Raw genomic sequence first — 25,686 nt, 5'->3', positions numbered from 1 at the left:
AAGCGCCCGGCTGCAGCCGGTGTCTACAGTTGCAGGAGGCCCCGCCCCTTTCCACCAGGTCCCGCCCCCTCCCTTCTGACCACGCCCCCGCTGCGGTCCCGCCCCTTCCAGCCTGGCCCCGCCCCTTCCTCCCGGCCGGCTCTCGGGTGGTGCCTGCGGCGCCGCCGCTGCCCAGGGCGCGGGGACGCGGCGGGTCCCTCCCCCGGAGCCGCCCAGGCGCCTCCCTCCGTCCCTCCCTGCCTCGTCGGGCCGCCGCGGTGAGTCACGACGGAGGAGGCGGCCGCTCCTCTCCGCTCCGCACGGCTCCGCTCGCCCGCGCTCACCGCCGCCCGCACCGCAGCACGCCGGGGCCGGCCCGGCCCCGCACGCAGGTGAGCGCGGCCGCCCTTTGTGCGCGGCGCCCGGCCGGGAACAAAGGCTCTCACCCGGGCCGCCCGCCGCCCCAGGCCTCCGCGCCGGCTCCCGAGACCCCTCCTGTCCCCGGCCCGGTGCGGAGCCGCAGCCCCGGGACTCCCCGTGCCCCGGGGCCCGGCCGCGGCCACCTGCGGAGCGGGCGGACGCTGCGAGGCCGTGGCCCCGGCGCACAGGTACGGGAGGTGCCCTGCTCGTTTTCTGGCATCATCCCTTACGTCATGTGGCACCCTGGCTCAGGGCGGCTGGGTCCCAGCCCAGAAATGGCTGCGTGAAGCAATTCCCTCGTCAGTGTGTGCTGGGGGTGGTGGGACCGCTGGTGTCACCTCCGTGGGGCTCCTGCAGCCCTCCGTGCCTGATCGTCACCTCGGGGCCAGCACCCGCCGCGGTCTGTGTTGGATGGTGAACTTCTGTGGGTAATTTGCCATGACTCCAAGCTGTGTGTCTGCTCAGGGTCTTCTAGAGCATCTGAAGCAGCACTCTAACTTTCTACTGGGTGTAAAGATGGGCAGTATCTGCAGGCTGGCTGTAGCTCTATCTTGAAAAGATGCGTGAGCAGAGTCAATTTCCAAATCAGAATGGAATTGCATGCTAGAAAGCAGACAACGGATGAGAGTTTCTGCATAACATCCAGATGCCTTTCATCAGGGTATGTTTGACTTGTAGACTGATGTTTGTTTTCTCTCCCCTCAAGAGGAGGATGTTTTGTTCTGCTGTATATCATCTTTTATTTGACCATTCCTCATCTTGGTACATTTAACAAAGTAAGCTTTGATGCTCTGTGGGATGAGAGGAAGACATTCTGCAGATGCGATGCTTAATAAAAGCCACCAGGCCAGACGCAGGGGGGATGTTAGGTGTGCTTACTTAGATTTCTCCTCCAGCTTGACTGCTATGGTGATTAACACATCTTTGGAGTATTTGGAGAACATCACCTTTATAAAAATAAATATATATATTACAAAATCCAGATTTCCTGTTTAATTGTTGTTGGTCTATGAACTCGCAAGCTCGACTCCTTTTGCCCTTGATATTTTCAGAGCTCGTGTGTGATACAAGGTATCCTGTTGAAGGAGAAACATGTAAAATGATGGGAATGAGGCTGTGTGCTTCAAAAAACTTTATTTTGGAAGTAGGAGACCTTTAAGTTGACAAAGCTCAGGTTAGTATCTTTTGTAAACCCAGGCTTCTCTCTCTTATTTCAAAGATTGTAAATAGAATCAGCTGGAAGATACTGACCAGTGTACTCCAGGTACACTGGAGGTGCTTTGTTTTGGCATTAGCTGAGAAAGCATCGTCCATTATACTGTAGTTCTGGTGTCTTGGTTGAAATTGGAACCTTCTTCTATACAACTTAGAATTGTTGGTGAGGTGGTTTGAATGCTCTTTTAGTTGATGTGGTGCAGTGTAAGAGTGAAAAAGCTACAAGGAAGCCAGCAGGCCTGGGTGAGTGATGGAGTAAAGGCCACTTCCAAAAAGTTAACTGGTAACAATTGGATGAAGTTCTATGACTTACCCAAACTGCTTCAGTTAGCATAGCGTTGGTTTAGTTCATTTGAAGCATTGCCAGAGGAGTTATGAGAAGTTAACACAAGTGCTTTCAATGTTCCATGGCATCCAACTGGGAGGGCACTGTAATCCTCAGGAAATGGTCCTGCAGCCTGATAGGAGTCTGGGCAGTGCGTGCACATCAGGTGGAGCACTGCTGTCCCTCACCTAAGTGCCTGTTTGCAGTTGTGTGTGGGAGCTCCATGTGCTGCACAGACAGTAGAGATCGGTGAGCAGAGGGGTTATTTCTTTGTTTACAATACTAATTGGAGCTTCTATCATCTGAACAAGTATCAGTTAGTACTGGTAGGTTCCAAAACCAAACAACTGTGTGTATTGGATGAGGTGAGGCCACTGCTAAGGGCTGATGACTTGCTTTGGGAACTGCTAATTTGGAGATATCTATTTATAATAGCTTAATAGGAGTGATATTTTTTTTCTCTACAGCACATTTATCACCTGTGTCTGATATATACCTTCAGGTTTTTTAGTAGATATTTTGATTCTTGAGCTTGTTGCTGGCTATGAAGCTTCCCTCCTGAGTGTCTGGCCTAGTTTCAGGTGTCAAAGTGGGGTGCTTCTGTTGAGTATGAATGGAGAAACTTCCCATAGAGGCTTTTTAAGAAAGGAGGGATTCCTTCTTTTGTTGACCCAAGTGAATAGCTACAAGGTGCTTATGCTTGGCTTTTCAGATAGTGAGAGTAAACGACTTTGTAGTAGGCTTCCAAATATCTTAACAGTGATGATAAAACTAGTCAGCCGTGTTCTGTGTTTTGCCTGTTGCAGCTCAGAATGGTACTTCTGAAATGGTGTGGTAGGATATTCAGCCCAAAATAAACTTTCAGTTTGTAAAAACAAAGATATAAAGAACAGGAAAGAAATCATAGCACTTAATAGTTTTCACTGAGCCCTCTTTAAAACCAGTTAGTCCTGTAGATTTTTCTAGTAGGTGAACCAAAGTCCATCCTGTCTTTCTGAAAGTATCAGTCTACAAGTTGTTTCCAGTTTGAGTGATGGAATTTGCTGGAAAAGTATTAATTTCATTTGCAAGTATGCCAGTATGTGACTAGCCCTGGAATATGGTCATGTTTTGATGCTGATATGCTGTGAAGATGTGAATTAGTGTAGCAACATTTTGTTACCTACCACACCCTCAGAAATGGTGATGGTCTGATAGCCTTGGTTGTACATATGTGAGAGAAACATTATTCTCATAAGCTTTACGTTTAATAAAAATCTTGGTGCTGACAAACTTAAATTCATGTGGGAAAACAAAAACCAAACAATGTTTTGTTACTGTCCTCGATGCTATTCTGTCTCTTAAGAATGGATGAAGCTTACAGCTCTTTCTCCCATGTCTTCAATTGGCCAAAACCAGAAAGCAGCGAGACAGCACTGTTGGTTTTGCTCATTTTGCTCTGGTGGGTGAAAAAAAAAAATCAAAGATGGGACAAATGAGGAACTTCAGCTGGTAATTGAATGAGTGGAATACTCTTCTGAGATTTGTTTGGAGACACAGCACTGGGAGAAAGGTAGGTAACAAATGTTCCTAAAAAGGGGGAAAGGGAATTAATGGTTTCTGCTCACTAGTGTTGATCTGATGGAATGTAACAGTGTTTATATATAGCTGAAATGCCAGTTTGAATTTAAGAAGAGTAATCATCCTTCTGCTTCTCAGTGACCCAACATCACATCTGAACCTGTGTTTCAGAAGCAAACCCAAATGCCCAAAAACCTCATCTGGAGTTGAATTGATATAGAAAGAGCTCTAAAAACTTTGGTTTGGACTGGCAGAATTCCATTGACTGGGGAGCAGAACTGTAGCCAGTGGATTCTGTTGCACTGTAATCATTCTGTTTCCTGTATTTAGACCATATATTTGATATTTGATTTTTAGAAACTTTCTCAATATGTGATGAGCATAAGTAACAAAAATAGAAGCAACTTAGGCAATCAGCTCTGTGTGACCATGAGCAAACTCTGAGACTGACTCAATTTATCCTTCTATAAAAATGAGTTGACTAATTCACAAGGATGTTGTGATGTTTAATGAAGTGTAATTGTTTTGTGTTTGAACTCACCTAGGTCTTGATTCAGTCCACACAGAGTCAGTGAGGAGCTTCTAATTAATTTCTTGGAGTTTTAACAAAGTGCACACACACCCATGCACACTTGAAGGAAATGTGACCTAAATCTTTGCAGCAGAGTTTCTGTAGGGTGTAAAGGCTGAAGCAACTTGAAGTAAATTACCAATGGAGGCCTTTTGTACAACTGGGAGGGGATTGGTGCAGTTCCATTGCTCTCTGACATCTGCTGCTGTAATGATTAAATTGAGATTGTGCTGTGTCTTACATGGGATGTTGATGATTTCATTGTGTCTTGGTGGCTTGCTCAGTTGGCCCAGGTGGGTAATATCAGGCTTGAAGATAAATGTGGAAAGTGGATGTTGATGCAGAAATGATCAGCAATAATGCACTTAAAATATAATTAACTATAGGAATTGATGCCAAGTGGAGAAAAGTAGGAGCATTCACATCAGCTTAGCTGCTTTTTTGGCAGGAATGCATGTAGATGCCAAATAATACTCACTGGTTTATGTGGAATTTGGGAAAGTGTTTGCTTAACTCCACAGGTCAGAAGTGCCTTTTTTAAGAGAACTTTTTTCACTGCATGTTGGTCAGCAGCTACAGATGGCTGCAGAATGAATCTTTCACAAATCACACACAGCTTTTTGCAGAACTTTTCTCACGTTGTACTGCCATGATTCTTACTTCACTGGCTTCTACACAAGATACTTTAATCCTTAAATAAAAGCCTTTGTGTAATAATGCATATGTGTGAAGAAATGGTTTTGGCACTTTGCTTTTAATACATCCATTTCGTTTTCTAAGCAGCTGCAATTTTTGACATGACTGCCACAAGCTCCTTGCTTCTGTTGATGCTAATAAGGATGTACTGTGGAAAGGGCAGAAATCTGTCTTGACCTGCAGTGATTCCTTTTGCCCCATTCTGTCTTCTGCCTGCTGCATACAGTGTGCTCCTCAGGAAGCTCTGGCAAGTGTGAAATCTCACAGTTTTTAACTTGGAGAAGAATCTATGTGGTCTGTAGTGCTATTTTTAATGGTCCCTGAGCTAACACCTTCTGTTAGTATTCATATAATCGGAGTTGGATTAGTCACAGTAAGTTTTATTGCATGTATGATGCCCGTATTCTTGCTAGAATGGAACTTCTGTGTTTCCTTACATATATGATACTGTGAAACCATCAGTGTTAGGTGCTGAATTTGGTAATCTCTGAATAAGTGGCACTTGCCAGGCAGTTGTACCTTCAGCTTTCCATGATGCCCAGGTTGGGTGCCTTTAGCAAGAGTGCTTTCAGCCTGTGGTTCATGATTACTGTGGTTCTGCTCCAGCCCTGAGTGGGGCTTCGCAATCACAACCCTTAGAGAACCTGCAGTCAGTGTGTGCTTCTCTGCAGCCTGTGTGCATGTTAGTGGGGGAGTGCTGTCAGACAGTGACCTCATACAGGATTATTTCACAGTTCAGGGCTAATATAATTAACTGTAGGTACAAAATTGTGACTAGGGAGGAAGGAAATTGCATCCCTGTTCCTGAGAAATAGGAAGTCCCTCGGAGGCATGAGTTCCTTCCTTGTAATCTCGCTTTACCAAAAACTAGAGGTAGGAAAATGTCAGCGGTAAAATTACTTTGTAACTAAGAATTCATGTTAAGTTTACAAACATTATGTCCACTCTTAAAATGGACAACTGTTTTTCTTCCTTTGTGCTCTCTTCATCTTTGGTGGCCTAAAGGAGGCAACCAAATCCCTATTCATGTTGTCAGTCGATCCCTCAGAGAAGAGGTGAGCTGGCATGCTTCTGCACAAGGGGTTAGAAGAGCTCTATAGACCAAGCTAGTAAACGTGACCAAGAAAAGCTCTCACTGGCATTCTTTTGTGAAGGTCCTAGGAGTGGAGATTTCATGCCCATATTGTCCAATAATACTAGTGATGTTACCATATGATTGAGGAGACAAAAGGTTCAGTGCTCTGGATATTGAAAAACAGGTGATCAGGGAACGTATTTGTGTTAGGCAAATGGTCATTAATTCTTGACTTTAAACAGGATGTGTTAATGAAATAGGTCTTCAAATGGCTTAAAAACCTAAGCTATATAGGTTCAAAACTGAAAGCACTTCTTTGGTTGTGGGTTTTTTTTTTTTAATTATTATGCAGAAAGTAGCACAGGATTGTGATATTCTTTTTTCTTTGCCTTTGAAGGGCAAGGTGAGTAGGTGTTGGAAGGGATGTATTCATCAGTGTTTTACAGCCAGTACTGATGTATGAAGCCAGAATGGTTAGACAGTGCTGGTAGTCAGCAGCTATTAATCTCAAAGTGTCCTTGGTTCTGACACTGTATTTTGCTGCAGTATTGCAAAACATTAAAATGCTAGTCACCAGCCTAATAACAGCTCACGTTTTAATTGCTTTACCAAAAGAAATCCAGTTAGCCATAATCTCTGCTATAAAAGAGTTGTAGTTCTTGTCAGTGTGAAATGCACGTGATCCGTCATTAATGGTGTTCAGATGTCCATACAAATTACAGGGCATCATAAGTCACGTTTTGGATTGAAAGCTATCTCAAATATGCTGGGCGTCTGTAGAAAGTTACTGTGCTGATGAGTACCAAAGAACTGCCTGTAAATATGATGGTGCTTCAGCAAGTGGAATAGTGCAGAGAAACACGTGCAGTAGGCACTGCTCACCATCTCTGCCATTTCTGGTTAAACAGAACAATGCAGCGTGCTGAAAACTTGGTCACTGACCACAGAAGCTTGGCTCCAAACATGGCATTCTGGGTTTAGGGGGCTGTTACTGCAGGCTCATAAATTGAAGTTGCATATGATTGTTATTTTAACTGCTTACAGATACTGGAGTTCTGTATGTTCTGGTTTCAGGCCACTCCATATGGGTTTGTGATTGTTAGTAATGTCACTTGCCTTTTTGTTAGGTTGAAACATGAATTTTTTGCGCTATCCAGAGGTTAACAGCAGTTTAATTTCCTAAATCTGAATGCAGTTACAGTATGGAAATGCTGGAAACAGATACTGAAGTGTTTCTCCATTAGTGCTGCCTGGTAATTCTGAATGTACAATTGTTCATGTATGTTTGTGCTCTGTGTTCCATTTCAAGCCACTTGAGAGTTACTGAGGAATGCAGAAAAACCATCGTACACCTTGGGCATCCACAGATGCTTGTATCCATTTTGACACTGTACTCTATTGGGTAGGAGGATTATGGAGGTATGGTAGGCTTATTTTAGGTTTGTTAGGAAGACTGAATAGATTTATTGCTTCTATGGTCACCTAATCCTTTCAGTTTATGGTGTAGGGTGTTTGCGTCCCATGAGTTAAGTTGCATTATAGCCTATGAGTTTGGTTTCTGTAACATTAATGGCAGTCTTCAGGAAAACCCACTTATAATGCCAATGGTCTGTAAGTCTTCAGAAGATGGCAGGTTTGATGTTGGGACTTCTTGCAGAGCTTTGAAAACACGACTTCAGTCCTAATGCTGAGTTCACAAGAAGGTGATATGACTGCAGTTGTTGGTCTGGATGCTCCTTGTACTCCGTGTGTGTGATTGTGCATTCCCTTGGGCTGTTCCTGAAATGAACACAGGGCAGACATGTGCTGCAGGAGTCTGACCTTGGTGTCTGTAACCCAGAAGTACAATACTTCATTGATGGAGCTGTTAGATGGGGATATATATTTCTCTTGATGCAGTTTTTAAATGGAAAATATTTTGATTCTAGTAAGATGTTGATAAAATTGTTACTTATTTCTGGTGCTTGTTGTTTTCACTAGTTTGATTCAAATTAAGTTCAAACTATGGAAATAAAACCAGTGTCTTCAGGCATCTCAAGTTGTCTGGCACATTGTAAACTCAGTTTTCTCTTTCTGAAAAGCTAGAATATTTATAAAGAGTTCAGTGGGAAGCATTGTTTTGTCTTGATGATGGATGCGTAACACTTTTTTACAGCCGTGATTCTGTTGTTTGGGATACCCAGTAGTTAAAGTCATTAGCTATCTATCATCATGGCCTAGTTTCCTGTTTAGAAGGCTTGTAGCTTTGTTATAAATGAGGGAAGAGGTGCAGCGAGCCTCTGAGAGAGGTGCTGGTGATCAGGACAAGAGCAACACTTCATTTCAGCTGTCGAAGATCATCTTGGCTGAAGTAAAGTATTGCAATGCTTCTTGAAAGTTGTTTCTTTGGCTTGGGATAAAATCTGAGTATTAACTGCTGTTGCTACATTTTGTAACTTTTTGAAGCATTTTTGGCAAATTCCTTTTTTGAAGCATGAATCCCTTGGAGATGGAAATCTTCAAAGGTTTTGTTGCTGTTAATGCATTTAATTTCAGAGGCTTCAAGTTGACTGCCAAAAACCTGTACCACCTCTTTTAACTGCATGAGGTGTGAGAGATGTCTTCAAGTTTGCTGCTCTGCTAAGGCAGATGGCATGAATCTGGTTTGTGTGTGCCTGAAGGTCAGGACACGAGCTGTAATTCCATGAACGTGGTGATTGTAAAAGTAGGATGGCAGCTTGAGCATTGATGTAAGAGTAACTTTATTGAACTGTGGCAGTGCTTTGGGCTGTTACCTTCTTGAACATGGAGGACTGCAGGTTTGTTTTGTTTTTTTTTTTTTTAATCAAATTCTTACATTGAAGAGATGTGAATCTATCATTGGAGTTCAGCTGGAAATGGACTGAAATCTGACTCTGGGGTTCAGGTTCTGTGACAAAGTAGAAGATAGTGCTGGGTTTAAAACAATAAGACAAAAATAGACAAATACTTCAGCTCTTATTGTTCACCTATAAATAGGGAGCTGTTATGAATTCTTCCTTGCCATATCCCTCTGGAGATGGAAATTAATCCAGCCTCCAGCTGCCTGCAACTGAAGGTCATGAGTCAGATAGAATTAGAGGAAAATTGGTAGCAGGATTTTGCAGACTCTGCTTCCTGACTTGAGGTTTTGGGCTCCAGCTTGGAGAGCTCTCAGTGCTCAGGCTGCTGTCTCTAAAACAGCATTTGAGAACTAACAAGGCTTCAAGGTGCTGCATCCCTTCACACTTGGAATTTGCTAGCATGACTGTATTTCAAGCACTGAGTGCTCAGTGGTGTGGTGGTGGGAGCTGGCAGCTTCACCTTGGTAACGATATCAGAGAGTGAAGGGGACCTCCTCATCCCAGCTGTTAACTCCATTTGTGCAGTGAAATGAAACCTCTGGTGGTTGGGTTGTTCACCATAACTCCTTATCTGAGCCTTTATAATCCTATCCCAATAACTGAGGTTTTTTGCTGCCTCCAACAGAACAGGTTGGAGAAAAAACTGTTTCTGGGTTGTTTGTTTTTTTTTCTGTTAGGATATGAAATGTCCTTTGGTTCATTGGGGGGAAGAGGCAGGGGTGTCAGGAGTTGAGAAATTGTTTATAATAAACTTTTCTGTGGCGGTGCCCAGAAAAAAAAAAGCCCTTCCAGGTTTTGAGTTGGTAGGAGAGGAGGTGGAAGTGAAGGAAATGGTTATAAATCTGTCCTTGTTGGTTGCTGTGTGCTGGAATCCTCCTTAACTGAAAGAGCTCAGTCAGAGCAGCTCTGGCCGGTGAGCCCAAGTTTCCTTAGGAGCCGTTTCCATCTGCTCGTCAAACAGAGCTGCTCAGCTGGGTTTGTGTCCAGAGTTCTCCCATCTCTATTTTTTTAAATGTGTGAACAGTGCCACTGATGTTGTAAATCTGGTTAGGAAAAGGATGGGAGGTGGCGAGCTGGAAAGGTAATATTTTAATCTGTGTGTTACTGTATGGTGTGTGCACGGTTAGTGGTTGAAGGGAGCCCTGTGTGGTTCTTCTGTTTGCTTTTGAGAGGGATTTTTTCTTTTCAGGATGAAGTTTTCATGGCCATGAGCAATGCGGGCAGGCGAGGGAGCATCCTTTCCGTTAGCAGAAAAGTTAATACTTAGTCCTCTTGTCAACATAACCACAAACTTCTCAGATGCACATACATCTGCTGGTTCCAAAATAAGCCCATTTTTACTCTTATCCCAATTTATTGTCTTGCTAGGAAGTACAACTTCAGTCCTTCAGTAAAAGAGGTGGTGTTTGAAGTCTTCCTTTTGTAAAGGGACTGGCTTGTGTCTGCTGCTTCTGCTGCAGGACGGATGGGCTGGGTAGGCAGAGGGCTGGGAGCAGGGATGTCAGGCATGCAGGGCTCTGCCCCATCCACATGTTGGGCCTGGCCAAGCAGAGAACATTCTTGCAATGCTCACCCAGCCCTTCTGCAGGCAGAGTGATGGATGGGGCAGCTTTTTCAAAGGTTTGCTGCTTGGGAAAGGGAGACCATGGGTTTCAAACCCAAATTTGTCACTTTGGCAAAGCTGGGCTGGCAGCTTTGGATGTAATATGTGGGGCTTCCTCATTCATTATTCTGTCTCGTGAATCATATTAAATATAAATGAGAACCAAGTTTCATTCCCTGTGTGTGCCAAGCAGGGAAAAATGAGGTGACCCAGTTATGTCCATTTCACAGCATGTTGGATGCAGAGGACCAACATAAAGAGTTTAGTCATTTAGCACAGTTTAGTGAGAGATATAATTGTTGCAGCCTAAAGGACAGCTTTTGAGATGCACAGCCTGGTCTTTTTCAGAAGAGAGGAAGTTGTTCTTATCTGCCAAGTGGATGAGATGCTGAGCTTCACAGTTCACCTTGCTGAACAGTCAGTCATACCCGGAGAGACCAGTTCCAGGCCGGCAGAACAGCGCGTACTGATGGCTTCATCACCTTGTGGCATCTCTTCCTTTAGCAGTAGTAATTCAGGGTATGACTGCCAAGAATTGAGCTGAAACCCCTGTATTTCTTGGCTTAGACCAATAAGTACCAATGGAAGTGCAGTGGGGCTTCTGGATGGTTTTGTGTTCTGCTTACTGAGCGTGAAAGGCACTGCTCCAGAAAATGTGGGTTGAAATTGTTATTCATCCAGCTGAATCTTTTTTTAACTGAAAAGGTGGTGTGGCTGACAACCTACATTTGTTTCTAGATTCACTTTTTCCTAGGCCCATACCTTGTTCATTCTCTTGAATGAGCAGCATTCGTACTCAATTAACGCTGTGGAAATTCCTTCAGTGCGGTATGACAGTTTATGTTATTCCATCTCCCTGTTTGGGATCACACAGATCAATATCTCGTCTTTCAGAGATTTTCTCATTCTTTCTCTTCACCACTTGTGGAGAACAGAGGGACAGCAAGTCAGAGCTGGGCGCTGGCTGAATGAGCAGCAGCTGGGCAGGAGCAAAATGTGGGTATGAGTGAGTACAGAGGGTAATTGTAACTGAAAGGAAGAACTAACCAGAGCTGAGGAGTGCTCTGGGTGGATTGCTGTGCAGCAGACAGGTCTGTTGGGGCTCGAGATACTGTGAGTGTAACTCATTCTGGTGATGATTCAGCTGCTCCTCAGCTTTCTCATATTTTGCACTTCTTCCCTCCCACCCCTAAAACACACAATTACAAAATATTTTTAGAGCTTATTTTTTAGGATTTGTTAGAGATGAACAGGGAAGTGTTGGTGCATAATTGAAAATGTTGGACGTGTGAGCTGATGTACCCTAACCCTAATTCCTAGCTATCAGAAACAGCGAGGTCACCAGGTCTTGCAGTTATGTTTTGCCCTTGTGCACTTAAGGAAAAGTAATGATGTGATTTATTTGGCTTTCTTCAGTCATCTTGGACCTTTAGCAGTGAAGGTGCATGTCATGCAGAACACTCACACCATGGGTTAGCAGGGAAGCTCTCAAAATGCAGCATGCAGGCGTGGTGGTCTGCCCATTGATTTGCTGAATTCCTCTGAATTTACAGGGCTGGGAAAACGTTTCATCTTCCAGTTCTAATTTGTGTTTGGTGTTAAATACAACAAATGCATAACGTTAGTGATTTAGGGGAGGATTGAGGGTTTTAATGGTAGCCATAAATACTGTGTTACTGTGAGTAGGATGTAACACATCTCAGAAGTGGTTTGCTCCCATGTGCTCGGCTTTTCCTTTAGGAAGGAGCTCTCACAGGTGTGCAGGAATATCTGCACGCTGCGTGGGGTTACTTTGAGGTGTGTAGGAACGAGAACGGCAATTAGTTACTGCAAATGGTCCTGTTGTCAGTGCTGCAGATGATATTCCTTGGGACTGCATATTTAGAGGGCAAGAACAGTGAGAGCTAATTAACAGGGTACGGTTTAGATAGCTCAGGCGATTTCTCTCCTCTGGAGAGGTGAAATGATTCTTTTAAATGATAAAATGCTAAAGCTCAGCTGCCTCCAGCACTTGTCAGTTAGAGCTGCTGCAGAGAACATCTGGGTGAAGCTAGTGGTGTTTTGAATGCAGCCTTTTTCTCTGATGAATCTGGTGTACAGAATATTGAGTGGTAGGAGCTACCCCTTCCTTGTTTCTCTGCTCGTAATGACACCTGCATGGAGGGTGAACAGCCCTAAAGGACATTTAATTAGTCTAGCTCTGCTTTTACATAGTGACATTTAAAGAGGGGGGGGGGGGTGAAAATAAAAAAGGAGAATATGTTTAATAATTGTAAACTGGAGTTTGTTAACAAATGATGTGGATATGTGCATCTTCTCTAATCAGATACTTAAGTACAGCAGCTTACGGTAATTAAAACACAGTTCTAGCTGTGATGCTGTCCTGAGCAGCAGGCTCTTGCTAGTTCATAGCACATAACCCTGCCTGTGGCTGAGGGGTCAGAGTGTGATCCCTGAGGTCCCTTCCAACCCAAGCCATTCTGTGGTTACTGAAGACTTGAACTACCACTCCATTGGTGAGCTTGAATCATTTGTCTTACATGCTAACGTGATGGACAGGAAGAGCTGTAAACTCTTTTTGAGCCCTGGTACCCAGAGTCAGATGTGAAATGTGCCACAGATACCTGTCACAAGTCCAAAAGAAAGAAATAAGAACACGTAACTGTTAGCTGCTGTTGGCTGAACACTGAGGTTGGTCTGAAAAATTTTGTGCAGAAGACTTTCTGGCCCAGCATTCAAATGCCAGTCTTGTAATTACTGTATTCACATAACATATGCATAGTTGAAAGCAGTAATTTTGGTCAAAGTCACCATGCTTTCCATTTCTCCATAGTTTTCCTCAAACCTGTGGTAAGCTACGCCTGTTTTTTTTATCTAGAAGAAGTTACATGTCACTACTTCTGTTGGCTTTTGTGCTTAAAGCTTCTCAAGGGCTGCAAAGCTTGAATGCCTCCCATTCTCTAGTGATGGGGAGTGTCACTGGTATGTACAGGGTATGAATCTTGGAGATGTAGAATGAGTTTACATTTGAAAAAAACTTACTCTTTAAATATAAGAGAGGATCTACAAACTCCAGGCAAAGCTGTTATGAATTTTGGCTGCACCTTGATATAAAGCAAACTGTGCTGCCAAAGGTATTGGGGAAATTTTCTGCTTTTTTTTCTTTTTCTAGGTCTCAGCTTTTTATGTTCCTGTAATGTTTTGCTGCTTTGTTTTCGCAGGGCTGTTTTCTCATACTTCTTTCTCCAAATCTGGCAGTTGGGAGTGAGCACGTGGATTATCTGATCTTCTGTGGTTTTTAGAAGCAGGTATGTTGGCAGGGAAAGTTCTTAATGTTGGACTCACTTGGGAGGGGGCAGGGTGGGGATGAGGGAGCTTTCCTGATCTGTGTACCAGAAGAAGGATTGCAGGGTGAGGGAAATTCTGCTGGGCTGCATTGCATGATGTATGGCAAATAAATTTAACTTTCTTGGGAAAGCCAAGTGGGTAAGAGCTTCAATAAGGCTTTCCAATCCTTCTTTTCTGAAGATGGATCATATTGTTTTAGAGCACAGACCGGTTTTGCAAGTGGTTGTGGAAATATCCTGATGTAATTGCACAACATATATGGCGGGCAGCGTTTGTCATCCTAAAGGGCATCTGCATGTAGCAGCAATGGAGAGGTGTTTTTCAGTCTCAATATTGTTTTAAGACTGTTATCCTACTTTTTTAACTGTCAAATAGGAAAAGCTGTGGTTGCTGAGACTTTGACCCAATCTGTGCAGTAAACAAAGAGCAAAGCACTGTTGTTCTGTAATCTTACTGTATACATGTGTTGCAGTAGCTTTTGACTTGTCTGAGCACATTTTTCCCCCCATGTTGCTACTGCCTTTGTAAGGTATTCCCTGAATGGGAAGGTTTAATACTTTTTTTATTCTTCCTGTTAAACATGTAGGTCATGATGAATCCATCTCATTTAAAACTCGCTTTGGAAGAACCAGATTTAAATAGGGACATTACATCACCTCTTTTAAAGTATTTGATAAATTGCTAAACGACTTGAAGGCTGTCATGCAGGAAAAACGTGAATAACTAAATGTATTTAGTGCAGATCTTTGTGATGCCCAGTGTGTTGTGGGATACTGAGTGTGGATCTCCTGAGCTGGCATGCAGTGGCATTTTCTTGATGCTTGTATGTAGTGCCACCTATTGGTAGATATTCCATATAACTTCCATTCTTAAACCGTAGGTGTGTTGTGGTTGTTGGCTTTGTTAATTAAAAACAGAAGACCTCAGGCTTAAGAGTTAACATTTCATCTACTTTTATTTATCCAGTGTGCTTCGTGGCTGTGCGTTCTGCATCCTGTTTTCATGTTGGCTGTTGTTATTTATGGAGAGGAGAAACAAAAACACCAGCTCCTCTGTCAGTAATTCTTTTATCTAGGATTCACGTTGCTCTTTCTCTACTTCTGCAGTAATGTAACAACAGATAATGAGCCAGTAATGTCTGAACATCAGCCTCTTTCAGTCTCTGAGTTGAGCAAGGCCCAATTCAATTATTCAGGTTTTTTTCAAGGGTTCCTCTGATGAAGCTTATGATTCCTCACACTTGTAGTCAGTAAGTGTTCTGCCTGCTGCTGAAAAATAGTTCAGGAATTAAACTTGCCTTTATTCCTATTACATCCCATTATCTGTTTTGATTTGTCTTTTTCTGATCTTATCACATCTCCAGGAAATCCAGGAGCTGGCAGGAGGGGAATGAACCGTGAGGGCGTCCCCGGAAAGAGTCCGGAGGAGATGTACATTCAGCAGAAAGTGAGAGTCCTGCTCATGCTGAGGAAGATGGGATCCAACGTAAGACACTCTGTCACAGCCTGTGCTTTGTGGCTTTCCAGATGTAATTTTGTAATAACTGGGGTAGTGCTCACTGAGGTGGGTAGATGATGGTCTGGCTTTATTACTGAGTTGTTTTAGCTATCACTGATTTAGCCATTATCCTGTGATTAAATACAATTGAGTGTTGTTGTTGTTGGTTTTTTTTTTGCATAAATACGAGGGTTGTGGTGCTTGAATCTAAATCTGAACATCAGATTATGTCTTTATTTCCAGTAAAATTTTTCATTATTATGAAAGCAGGAAAATAAGGTGACTGTTTTAAAGTGACTTTGAGTCTCTCAATGAATGTGGGATGCACCAGTTCGCAGCTGCAGCCTTGCTGGTATTACAATTTATCTGAGTAATAGCTTAAATGGTTGAAGATTAAAGTAGAGGTAACTGATGTTTCCTATTGCAAAGTCATAGATGATGTCTTGAGTTTTTCTTCATTTTCCTTTCTGCTGACCAACTCTTTGTACGATTTCAGCTGACTGCCAGTGAAGAGGAGTTCTTGCGCACGTATGCAGGTGTAGTGAATAGCCAGCTTAGCCAGCTGCCTCAACACTCAATTGATCAGGGTGAGTGCTGGATTTGTTTGCCTTGCGTTCATTTCATTTGTGAGAAGAGTTTCAGAAAATACTGAATTGAGGTTCCTATCTTTGTGTAATAATATACTTCCTATTTAAACTCATCCTGCAATTTGAGGTGTGTAATTCATTTTTAGCTCTAATCTTTGGAGAAGAACTGGAGTGTAATGTTCAACAGAACTCAAACTTTTGAGATATGGTACAGACAGAGATAACTGCTGCTCTGAAACTTCCATACTTGTTCTGGTAAACTGTGATCTGTTTAATATAAACTATTTTTGTTAGTTGCCATACGGTGTTATTTTAATTGGATTTGTTTGGGTTCCTATTAAGGAGATGAAGTAGGTGTTGCTTTTGTGAGTTCTTCACAAAAGTCTTGGTAAATAATTCCGTGGTGTGATTCTGAAGGTGCAGATCTGTTCTGAACTGAATGCAGCTTTCTGCATGGCTTTTTTCTTTTCCTCTTCATGTAGGTCCTATGCCAGATCACATTCATAATGTGGGATTTGCTTTGAGAGGAAGTTTTTTCTTGTGCTGGAAATAACTGAGTTGAGGAGAAATTTAATATAGATCTGAGACATTTAGAAAACCATTAGAAAACCTGTATAGACTTGCACTTCTAAGTGTGTATTCATTCCTCACGTAGCTGGGGGATTGATGCAGGTAGATATGCTTGTGTAGTTTGGCTCAGAATTCCTAAAGTTTTCTGCCAGTTTCAAATGAAAATTTGCCACTTCTCAAAAACTGAGGAACACATTGAGATAAGAACAACTGCATTTGTTACCAGAGAGCTGTGATGCTGCCTCCAGCAGTTGGCTTTTGTCAACTTCATTCCTAAAACAGTTAAATTTCACACAGTTAAAACAAAAAAAAAGTATGCTGAATGGTATCAACTTTGGTAATGAAGAGATGCTAAGAACAGGAGTCCAGCCAGAGGACACAGATGCTTGTACAGCTGTGTTCCTATACATCTTCATCTAACTCCCTTGTCTAAGCTGTCTGGTTTTATTATCTGTAAAATTAGCCAACTGTTTTCTTTTCAGAGGGCTTTGGAGACTTCATACTGATTTTTGTTGGAGTGCTTTAGAATTGCTGATGCGGTGTTGTAGAGAAAGCTCAAAGTGTTGTGCTTCTGGTTGCTTTCAATCTCTTAAGATAACATTAAGAAGAACCCCCCAAAGGATGCTCTTTCTGATACAGGCCATAAACTTGCAGCTGAAAAAATGAGTATTGGCATCAATTTTAAATTGAATCAAAAGAGAGATCAACAGATCAACAGTTAGTTGTTTTTCTAGACTCCCTAATCAAGCAATACAGGAACTTCATACTTTGTTCAAAAAGTTGTCTTTGTTCCAGACTTGTACAGACGCCAAATGATTTCTCTGTCATCATTTTCTATAAGTCCTTGAGAGTTCTTTAGACTTCTTCCCTAGGGAAGTGAAATCCTCCATGTTAATGCTCACTTTGATCTGATCTGTGATGCTGCTTTCTTTCTTGTGTGATTTGACCCTGCGATCCACCTTCAATCCTCTCAAGTTATAATTAAATTGTTGGCCTCACCATAAAGGTTTTTCTTGGTGTAAGAAAACAGAACAAAGAGTATATTTAACTCTTCAGAGAGCTGGAAAATCAGTCCTTTCTGTAACCAGATATGCCATCTTTCCAAATTAATTGGAACTTAGCACGAGGAAAAATTGTAATGAGGAAACCAGCCAGATAGCATTTCCTTTAGAGGAAGGTGAAGCTGCAGCATGTTGTAAAGGCGTAAACAACTGTAATTTACTGCTCAGGACTTTGATCCCCAGAAAATTACTGCAGGTTTCTAATAGTCAGTTATGCTAACACTGCTCTTTTTGCTCTTTTTCCTTCCATGATTTTTCTTTATTGAGAATCAGCACCAGTTTCCAGGACCCTTTGGCTGTAACTTTCTGTATGTGAACCATTGCTTAGATTCATCATGAAGTTATCAAAAATAGACTGGAAAAAGTCTGTAGGTGTCCAATTTGCTGTCTAAAGGGAGATTTCTTCTCCACTAGATGGCATTATCTTGCACTGAAAAATGCTATCCCAGGTCCCAGTACTTTAATGCTTTATTTTCTTCAAGGTTGCTTAAAGGAGTTTTCTTCCTTACTTTTCTAATGTTTGTTTCCTCTGAAGGACTTTTTAGTCTTTATGCAGTTTGCCACACACACACTACAAGCTGTTGTTGTTAAGGAGTTACTTACAAAGGCTTTCTAGGTTAGTGGATTTCACAGTCTTCCTTCCAATAAAAGGACCAGTTGCTTCCAGCTCCACCAATCTTTAGAGGCCTTTTTCTCCAGCAGGCACACATGGGGCAGAAAGCTACTTCCTACTCTTTTCTTTCCCAAAAAAGGAAGGACCTTCTCGACCCCAAAAGCTTTGGTACAGATCTGCACATTTTAGTGCATCAAACGTGCCATAGTCTGGACCTACATATGCAGAAAGTTCTGTTTTGTTTTTGTTAAGAATGTAGGTGGATGGTCTTGAGTTTTGTAAGTACATCATAGTCTCATTAATTTTTTCCTTGCTGTGTATCCATGAAATACTGTCTTAGAGAAGCTGTCTTCCTGTGGTCCCTCACAGAAGTTACTCAAGGTGAGACTGCTGAGCTGTGTGGTGCTCCCTGCTGGCTTTTGATAAAGGTCTGTCAGCTCCTTAGTTGAGTCTGTCTGGTTGCAGAATGACTTCCTGTGGTCAGTGTGTCCATGCATAGTTGCAGCTATGTGACAGTGAGTGGGGGAGTGAACTCTCCACTCTGAGTTGAGCTGATTGCATTGCTGGATGTGTTTGTGTAGATCACAGGGCAATCACTGGTGGCTGGGGCTTTCTTCAGTATTCCAGCAGATAGAACTGCACCTATTTCCTTTTGCTATCTAGTATGTGTTCCCAACTTCACTTTTGCAGAGCAACATATATTAGGGCATCATATTGTAGTCATTCAAGATTCACAGGTGAATATTTCAGTCTTAAAATCTTTCTATTCCAGCTCTCCCCTGAAGCATTTCATATGTGAATTTAACATTAATCAAGAGCCTAAACCTTCGTGCCATGTTGTTGATTTAACATCATAACCATTTTGGTTTTGGATCATTCCTGTAATATTGTTAACACGTATATGGAAGTGCAAAATATATGGCATTTTTCTTTGCTGAAAGACTTTTTAGCTGATACCTGTGGCTTTTGTTGTTGTTTTGTTTTCATGGCTCCAGGAATAACTGAGGAACCTGAAGCCATCCCTCTGCAAACAGTGTCTGTGCTGGAGGGGAGGATCTGATCAGGAGCTGTTTCAAGATACAGCTTGTTAGTCTTCTTCCCTGCACTGCAGCATCAACCAGAGCAGCTCAGCCTCATTAAGTTTCTTGAGCTTGAAATGATGAAACTAAAGCTCTCTTGCATGTTTTTAACACAAGCAAAACACTTCTCAGGAAGTGAAGTACACAGAAACACCTGGAAGGGGAAAAAAAATCCTGCTTCTCAGTTGCTTAAATTGCTAAATGGTAGGCTAGCATTTGGCTGCCTTAAGTCACTGCTCTGTGGTGTATCTGAAAATGGAAGCTATGCAGCTAGTAAGCCCAATATGTGAATTATACGAAGACCTTGGTGATTACAGCTCTGTTGTTCCTATAGCAACAGGAGTGTCATGCTGGTTCTTGAAGAAAGGCAGTCCCTTAGGGAGGGCAGTGCTGAGATGCAGGCACATGCCTTGGCTGGGTTAGACACGTTCTCTGGATGGTGGGGTATTAAAAATGGATCTAGGCTGCTCACAGAGTTAACAGGAGGACTGCAGAAATACCGGATAGCGGTGGAGAAATCGAGATATTAGAGCTGCTCTTAGCACAGAGCGTTTCCTTCCCTCTGAGCACCATGCATGTCTGACTGCGTTCCTCCTCTCAGCAGCACATGTTGTATTTTTAGAATGCCAGACTAGCAGGATATTAATACTGAGAGGTTCACAGAAGAGTTAATGCTTAGCACGCAGTCGCTGGATGGTGATTAAAGGAATGTATATTTAAAGATCTTGGGGAAAGCAAAGAGATAGAGATATAGATAGATTTATTTTCTGTTTGGCATCCTTCTGACATTCATAGCACATTTACCTTTCTGATCTCTGAAAGCTGTTCAGGTTTATTAATTTTGCAGGTGGCTGCAAACAAAACAGTTCTATGTATTTGTACATCGTTTCAAGAACACTTGGACCTAGCAGCAGAAGGTAACATCTTGCCTGGGGTCAAGGCAGTGTGTTTTTAATCCAACTTGTACCCTACTGGCTTGATGCTGGTGCCAGTGTGTCCTTGCTCTGGAAAGGTACAAGTTAAATGTTGCTAACTGTAGGAGGGATAGGGGTGTGAAAGTGTAAGGCAGAAGTGGGAAAAGCATTTTCATGTTCAAGATTTTGAGGCAATGAATGTTTTGCTCATTAAGGAGGATGACAGGTATTCTGTTGGGTATCTGCAAATCCCTATTTCAGTGTGGAAATGTGTGCCCAGAAAAGGAGAGGTTTGTGCAGAGAGGAGTTGTGTGTATAGAGTGCAGGGTACACGTCAGGTATACATGCACCTTCATTGTTCTATACATTAATTAGTGGAAGTGCAAAGCTCAGTGGAGGATGTGCAGAAAGTAAACATGGCCCACAGTCCTATTGTTTTAGTTGCAGATTTCTGGCAATGTGCAGCTTAACTTTATAACCTGTGCTCTGGTTTTTCAATTTTTCACTTGATTAGAAAGAAAACATCCGCTGTGGGAGCTGAGTGAGACTGTTGCAGAGGCCTTATTAATTAGTACTTTAATCCCTGCTTTCCTTTCACTGCATAGAAACCCCTACTCCATTCTCTGGATGTGTTTGTATTTGTACATGAGCACAAGTGGCTATAGAAGTGCTTAATGAGCAGCCTTACTCCATGGGTTTCATTGAGCTCTGTCTAGCTTGGGTTTCAGGACTGAATGTGAACAAAACCTGCTTTTGTGCTGAGAAACATGGACCAACTGTTTCTAGAGAAATGTCTCTGGGTTTTGTTTTTTGGCTACAAGGTATCTTCAGAAATACTGTCTTACCAAGTGGCTCCTGGAACAGAATCCCTTTCAATAGCAGAGTGCACTTTTGCCCTTACTCAAGCAAGATGGATATTATTCAGCAGAGAAGCTTTTCATTCTGCTTTCAGATCACTGAAATACCACTAGATATGCTTCTCAATCACACAGTGCCTTCTCTTTGAGGAACTCAAAATGCTTGACAAACTCATTTGCTGGAACCTTTCTGTTTGTATTGGAGACGACATGGGGTGAAGCGAGCTGGCAGGTTGGCACTGCTCTGAGGCACACGAGGTGGGTGCTGTTCTGCTGGGTGCTGTGCCTTGGGATTACCTAGCTGCTCATTGGTCTGTCTTGAAGGTATTAGCTTTTATTTGATGCATCAAATGGTCCTTTATAATGCGATTGCCTGAGGCTCCTGCAAATGGTACTTTGCATGTATTTCCTGCAGATGAAACCATTGGTTCTTCTGCTACAATAGAGAAAGGATCTGAGGAGGGAGCTGGAAGTAATACTGCTCAGAGTTATGCACGAAGTTCATTCTTTACAGATCTTGTATGGGGCAAAAAACCCTCCAAGGTGTTTTCTTCATGAGTTCATGCAACTTTAAAACTACAGTTATTGTAATTACATCAGTGACAAGGCAGGAATGCTGTAGCAGCTTCTGTGCTGTTAGCTTTGGTTATGAAAGACTGCAGCCTTGAATTCCAGACTAATTCTCCATCCCACTGATCTCCATTGTCATCTAGGATGCATACATACATAGTAGTAATGCAGTAATGCTACAGGTATGTAAGCATTTTCCACATTTTTATGCTGTATTCTTTAGTCTTGCTTCATTCTTCCAAATAGAACACCATTTTATAATTTGACTTTTTCTGCTTTCTGATTGTATTGGCAAGCTGTGCTGCTTCTGTTCTCTTCTCCTGTTGAGTCCAGGCAAATGGCACATTGCCATCTCATGCTGACAGTGTCACTGGCATTGAGGCCGTGCCACATGGGCCCAGAATATGAGAACAGGAACCGGTGAAGTGAGAACCTGCACTTTGGTGAGAGCTATTTTGATTGTAAAGCCAGAATGAACTGCACAATTCCCAGCGTCCTTTGCCGAAAGCTATTTCTGCTCATCATGTGTTTCCAACTGCTGTTCGGTCACCACAGCAAGCTGTGCAGAGAGCAGCACCGAGAGCTGGGCTTGCTCAGGGCAGGCAGGAGTGCTGCCCAGTGGGTTTGTGGAGCCGTGCAGCTGGTAGGGAATGATATTTCTATGTGAAATTCACGAGAGTGCCTGTAAGAATGATTTTGTTCATATTTAGCCTGTAGAGAGGGGAGATGTCAGGAAAACAATCAACATCTGTTAGATAATCCAGCTCATCTCTGTGCCCGTGCGACGTCACCACTGATGTTGCTGTTGCTAGGCTGCTCCAGCTGCTCTGGGCTCACACAGCAAAGCCTCTGCGGCTTGAAAGGGGATGCATACAAAATGCAGAGGCATAGGCTGTGCTTCATGTGAACTTGCTTTGCTAATGATTTCAATATCGTTACTGCCTGTCTCTTTTTGGCACAGGTTTGTTTTTTCAGACTCTTTAGAAGTAAAATCCTTTTCCTGTAGAGGCCAATGGCTGCTGTATTTATGGTCTTGGGGAAAAAAATATCATGGCAACTTGTGAATTCAGAGCTGGATTCTGGTGCTGTGTGCCATTAGTGTTTTGATCAAGGGAAAAACAGTTTGTGGAAGAGATGAAAAGGGAGAAGGCCACAGGGCTTTTATGTGTTGGCAAGAGGGAGCACAGCAGCAGTTTTTGATGTAGTTCTAGAAAATGTGGGTCCTGTATATGAAAAACAAATTACTGCTCAGTATTTAATATTTCTTCCTTTGAATACATGAAGCAAATAAACTGTGAAGTGAGTAAAAATAAATGTAGTCACATTTCATAAGCATTGATTTAGTTTTTAAGGGTATTAGCAGGGGGGAATTAATCACCTTCTCTTTCTCACTTTTTAAGTCCTTTCTTCCTTCTGTGTCACAACTAAAGAGCAAACTAGAGAACTGAGAAGTGACATTTTGGCTGGCATTCATACAGCTCTAACAGATGAGAACTTCTTGTTAGTCCTCTGTCACCTTGTGTGCAGGTGTACAGGGCAAGTTGCTTGGGGCACAGAGCTGAAATCTGCTGCTGGATGTGCTGCAGGTGGAAGGCTCTGGAGAGCTTCATGTGCTGATGCTCCATCTATGCTGAATCTGAGCTTTCCAAACCCTGGTAAAAGATATCTGCAAAGCTGATCAGTGATCTGAATGGCACAGGCAGGCAGCGTTGCTCATAGCATTTCCTACTTGGTTGTCTAATCCTTTAATAGAGGCTTTGAGGAAAACCTTATTAAGCAAAATTATCCCAGGCAGACCAAATTAATTAATGAAGGCTAAAATGGTCATTTTGAGTCATCTGTTGCGCTTAAGTGTCTCAGATCATTTGATTTTTAGAAATTATACAGACAGTGACTGGTGGTTTCATCATGTTTTCTAATTGATTAAATAAATGCTGTTAGAGAATCTACAGATGAAAGAGAGCATTTACTTTTATCTGACTTCGTTGAGGATCAAATTTTTACCAGAAATGAAAAACGTTGCATTCAGCCCTGCAGGGTTCTTTCCCAGTTCTTGTCTAGACAAGAGATATTGATTTAAATTGCTGATTTGACACTACCACGTGATGTGCTTTTATTTCCCCATTGTCCTGAGGAAGTTTCTCCTTAAGTGCCTGTTAGACCATGCTCTATATTCAGGATGTCTAGAAAGCTGCTTTTTTTTTCCTAAGTATCTTGTGTTATCTTTTTTGAAGAATGAGAGCTTAGCATGGAATGCTCTTTACAGGCCTTTATCAGACATGATTCTCCAGCTGTTTAGGGCTTCCTGCTATAAGTGCCCACTTGAAAGATGATGGAAGACTTGGAGGTGGTTCACAGGAAGGTAATAGCATGTTAGAGGACATGAGTTTTGATGGCAGTAACCTAGCTGATGGCCTCAATTGAGGAAAAGAATTGAGGAACTGAGTCCACACATTGAACTCTTCTGGAAAAGGTTTCTTTAGGTTAGGGGAAAAAAAATCGCTTAGCAAAGGTAAGTCCCAGTTCAAAAATAAGAAAACAGTCTTCTGTTCATTTTGTGCTCTTTCCTTTCCTGTTGATTTTATCGATGTACAGGATTACAGTTTATCTGCATTTTTCTACTGTTCTTTAACAGAAGTAATCATGGCACACATTCTTTGTCTCTATTACAGGTGCTGAGGATGTTGTGATGGCATTTTCCAGGTCAGAGACAGAAGATAGAAGACAGTAATTACAGGACACCTGAATGACACAGAGCTGGAGAGAACAGTGTGATTCCTGAAGATAGAGGAGGATGGCTGAGCATTAATAAGTTCCTTTGCCCACCCTAAGTTTTCCATGGTTGTTCTCCTCCTTTGTAATTTTGCTTCCCTTTGCCCAACCCTCAGAATACATCTCACAGCCACCTGTTCTTATAAGTTTTTGCTACTCAACTGGGCTGTGTTAAGTAAGGACAAACCTAAAGGTGTATTTTTGATTGGCTCAAAGGGACAGACTGTGATTGGCTAAAGGAAGACAATTTTTAAACTTGACCAATGAAAACCTTTTCTCTTACTTTATTTTCTATTCTAAAGTCTCTTGACATCCTACTTCTAAAGAAGCTTTTCATGCTGTGGTGCTTATGTAGGTCAAGGTTGTGAATTTGAAGAGGGTTTGATTTGGCGGCGTAGAACTGGAAGCAAGTTGTGGTTGGTTGACAATGCAAATGCTTTATCTTCAGTTGGCTTGCAGGTGTTTTGCTGACATCAACATTTTCATTGCAGAAGGCTGATGTTTTGGTGCGTTGGCTATTACTTTATCCTTACTGACTTGGGGAAAAAGACAAATGTGCTTTGCAATATTTATTACATCTAGACATGTATACATGCTTGCTTGTTTGTTTTTGATCGGCTTTGAAATCATGTTTTTCCTTCCCTCTTGTCTGCAGTGTTTCTGATGCCATCAGTTTTTCCATACTCATCTGCTCTGTGGCCTCGAGCTCTTTTGGGAGCATGTGTTGAAAATGTGTTTAGTTCAGTAAGCCTACCTGTTTCAGCTGGAACATGGAGATCACCAGCCATTCTGTGCTTCTGTGTGGGCTGTGCTGTGAACTCCTGGTCAGTCTGGTTGTTCAGGTGGCTTCACTCTTTGCTTCTGACAGAGGAGCTGTGGGTATTTTGCAGGAATTGCAAGAATGAGATCTATGGCTGTGACGTGAATTTGCCAAATTTGTATAGAGAATATGTGAACTTGTTTAAAATACAGCAGATAGTTCCACTTTAACTTTTTAATTGCTGCACGAGACTAGCTCTCATACAAGGGAAAATTAATGATCGTTAACTTATAGCCAACTTTCACTGGGCTTTAATAAACTAAGTTCCTAGTCACTTGAAAAATTATATGTGGTTTGGCTCCCTGAGACAGTTTGGTGAGATGGAAATTATCTGGATCCTGGATAATAGCATTTTTCTCTAGGCACTGGTGCAAGAGGCAGCAGCACTGCATTAAGCTGTCCAATGGTGAGTGACAAGTGACACTCAGGTTTACTATTTAGTAGTTGCAGGGCCTTCAGACACACACAGATGCATTTACAAACTTAAAAACCTGCAGTGAAATTAGTGCATTGACTGTTCAGGAATCTGCACATAGACTATCAGAAGCCTAAAATTCCAAGCACTGTTGCCTAAAACCTAGCACTTCATTTCCTCTGGTGTGTGCAGGTCATTTGTACAATACTTCCAGATTTTCCCATGGGTTGCACTGATTTTAAGATGTTTGAAAACCTATTAAAGCAGAAATCCATTCA

General features: G+C 42.3%; 1 protein-coding gene across 1 annotated transcript; it reads left to right on the top strand.

The window, feature by feature from the left end:
* The first annotated feature begins 130 nt into the window (after positions 1-130).
* Positions 131-25,686, top strand: CTNNBIP1 (catenin beta interacting protein 1). Its single transcript, XM_048968049.1, has 5 exons — positions 131-371; positions 13,527-13,613; positions 15,017-15,138; positions 15,647-15,737; positions 24,074-25,686. Exons 3-5 carry the CDS (start codon positions 15,043-15,045, stop codon positions 24,130-24,132), a joined length of 246 nt encoding a protein of 81 aa, XP_048824006.1. The 5' UTR covers positions 131-371; positions 13,527-13,613; positions 15,017-15,042; the 3' UTR covers positions 24,133-25,686.

This window comes from Lagopus muta, chromosome 21 (assembly GCF_023343835.1).
Source record: "Lagopus muta isolate bLagMut1 chromosome 21, bLagMut1 primary, whole genome shotgun sequence".
NCBI lineage: Eukaryota > Metazoa > Chordata > Aves > Galliformes > Phasianidae > Lagopus > Lagopus muta.
Note: the sequence above shows the minus strand (reverse complement) of the source record. Positions and strands in the feature narration are given on the sequence as shown.

Coding starts and splice junctions, on each gene's coding strand:
- CTNNBIP1 (XM_048968049.1), top strand. CDS start 15,043: ATGAACCGTGAGGGCGTCCCCGGAAAGAGTCCGGAGGAGATGTACATT. Junction 15,139..15,646: donor TGAGGAAGATGGGATCCAAC/GTAAGACACTCT, acceptor GTACGATTTCAG/CTGACTGCCAGTGAAGAGGA. Junction 15,738..24,073: donor TCAACACTCAATTGATCAGG/GTGAGTGCTGGA, acceptor TCTCTATTACAG/GTGCTGAGGATGTTGTGATG.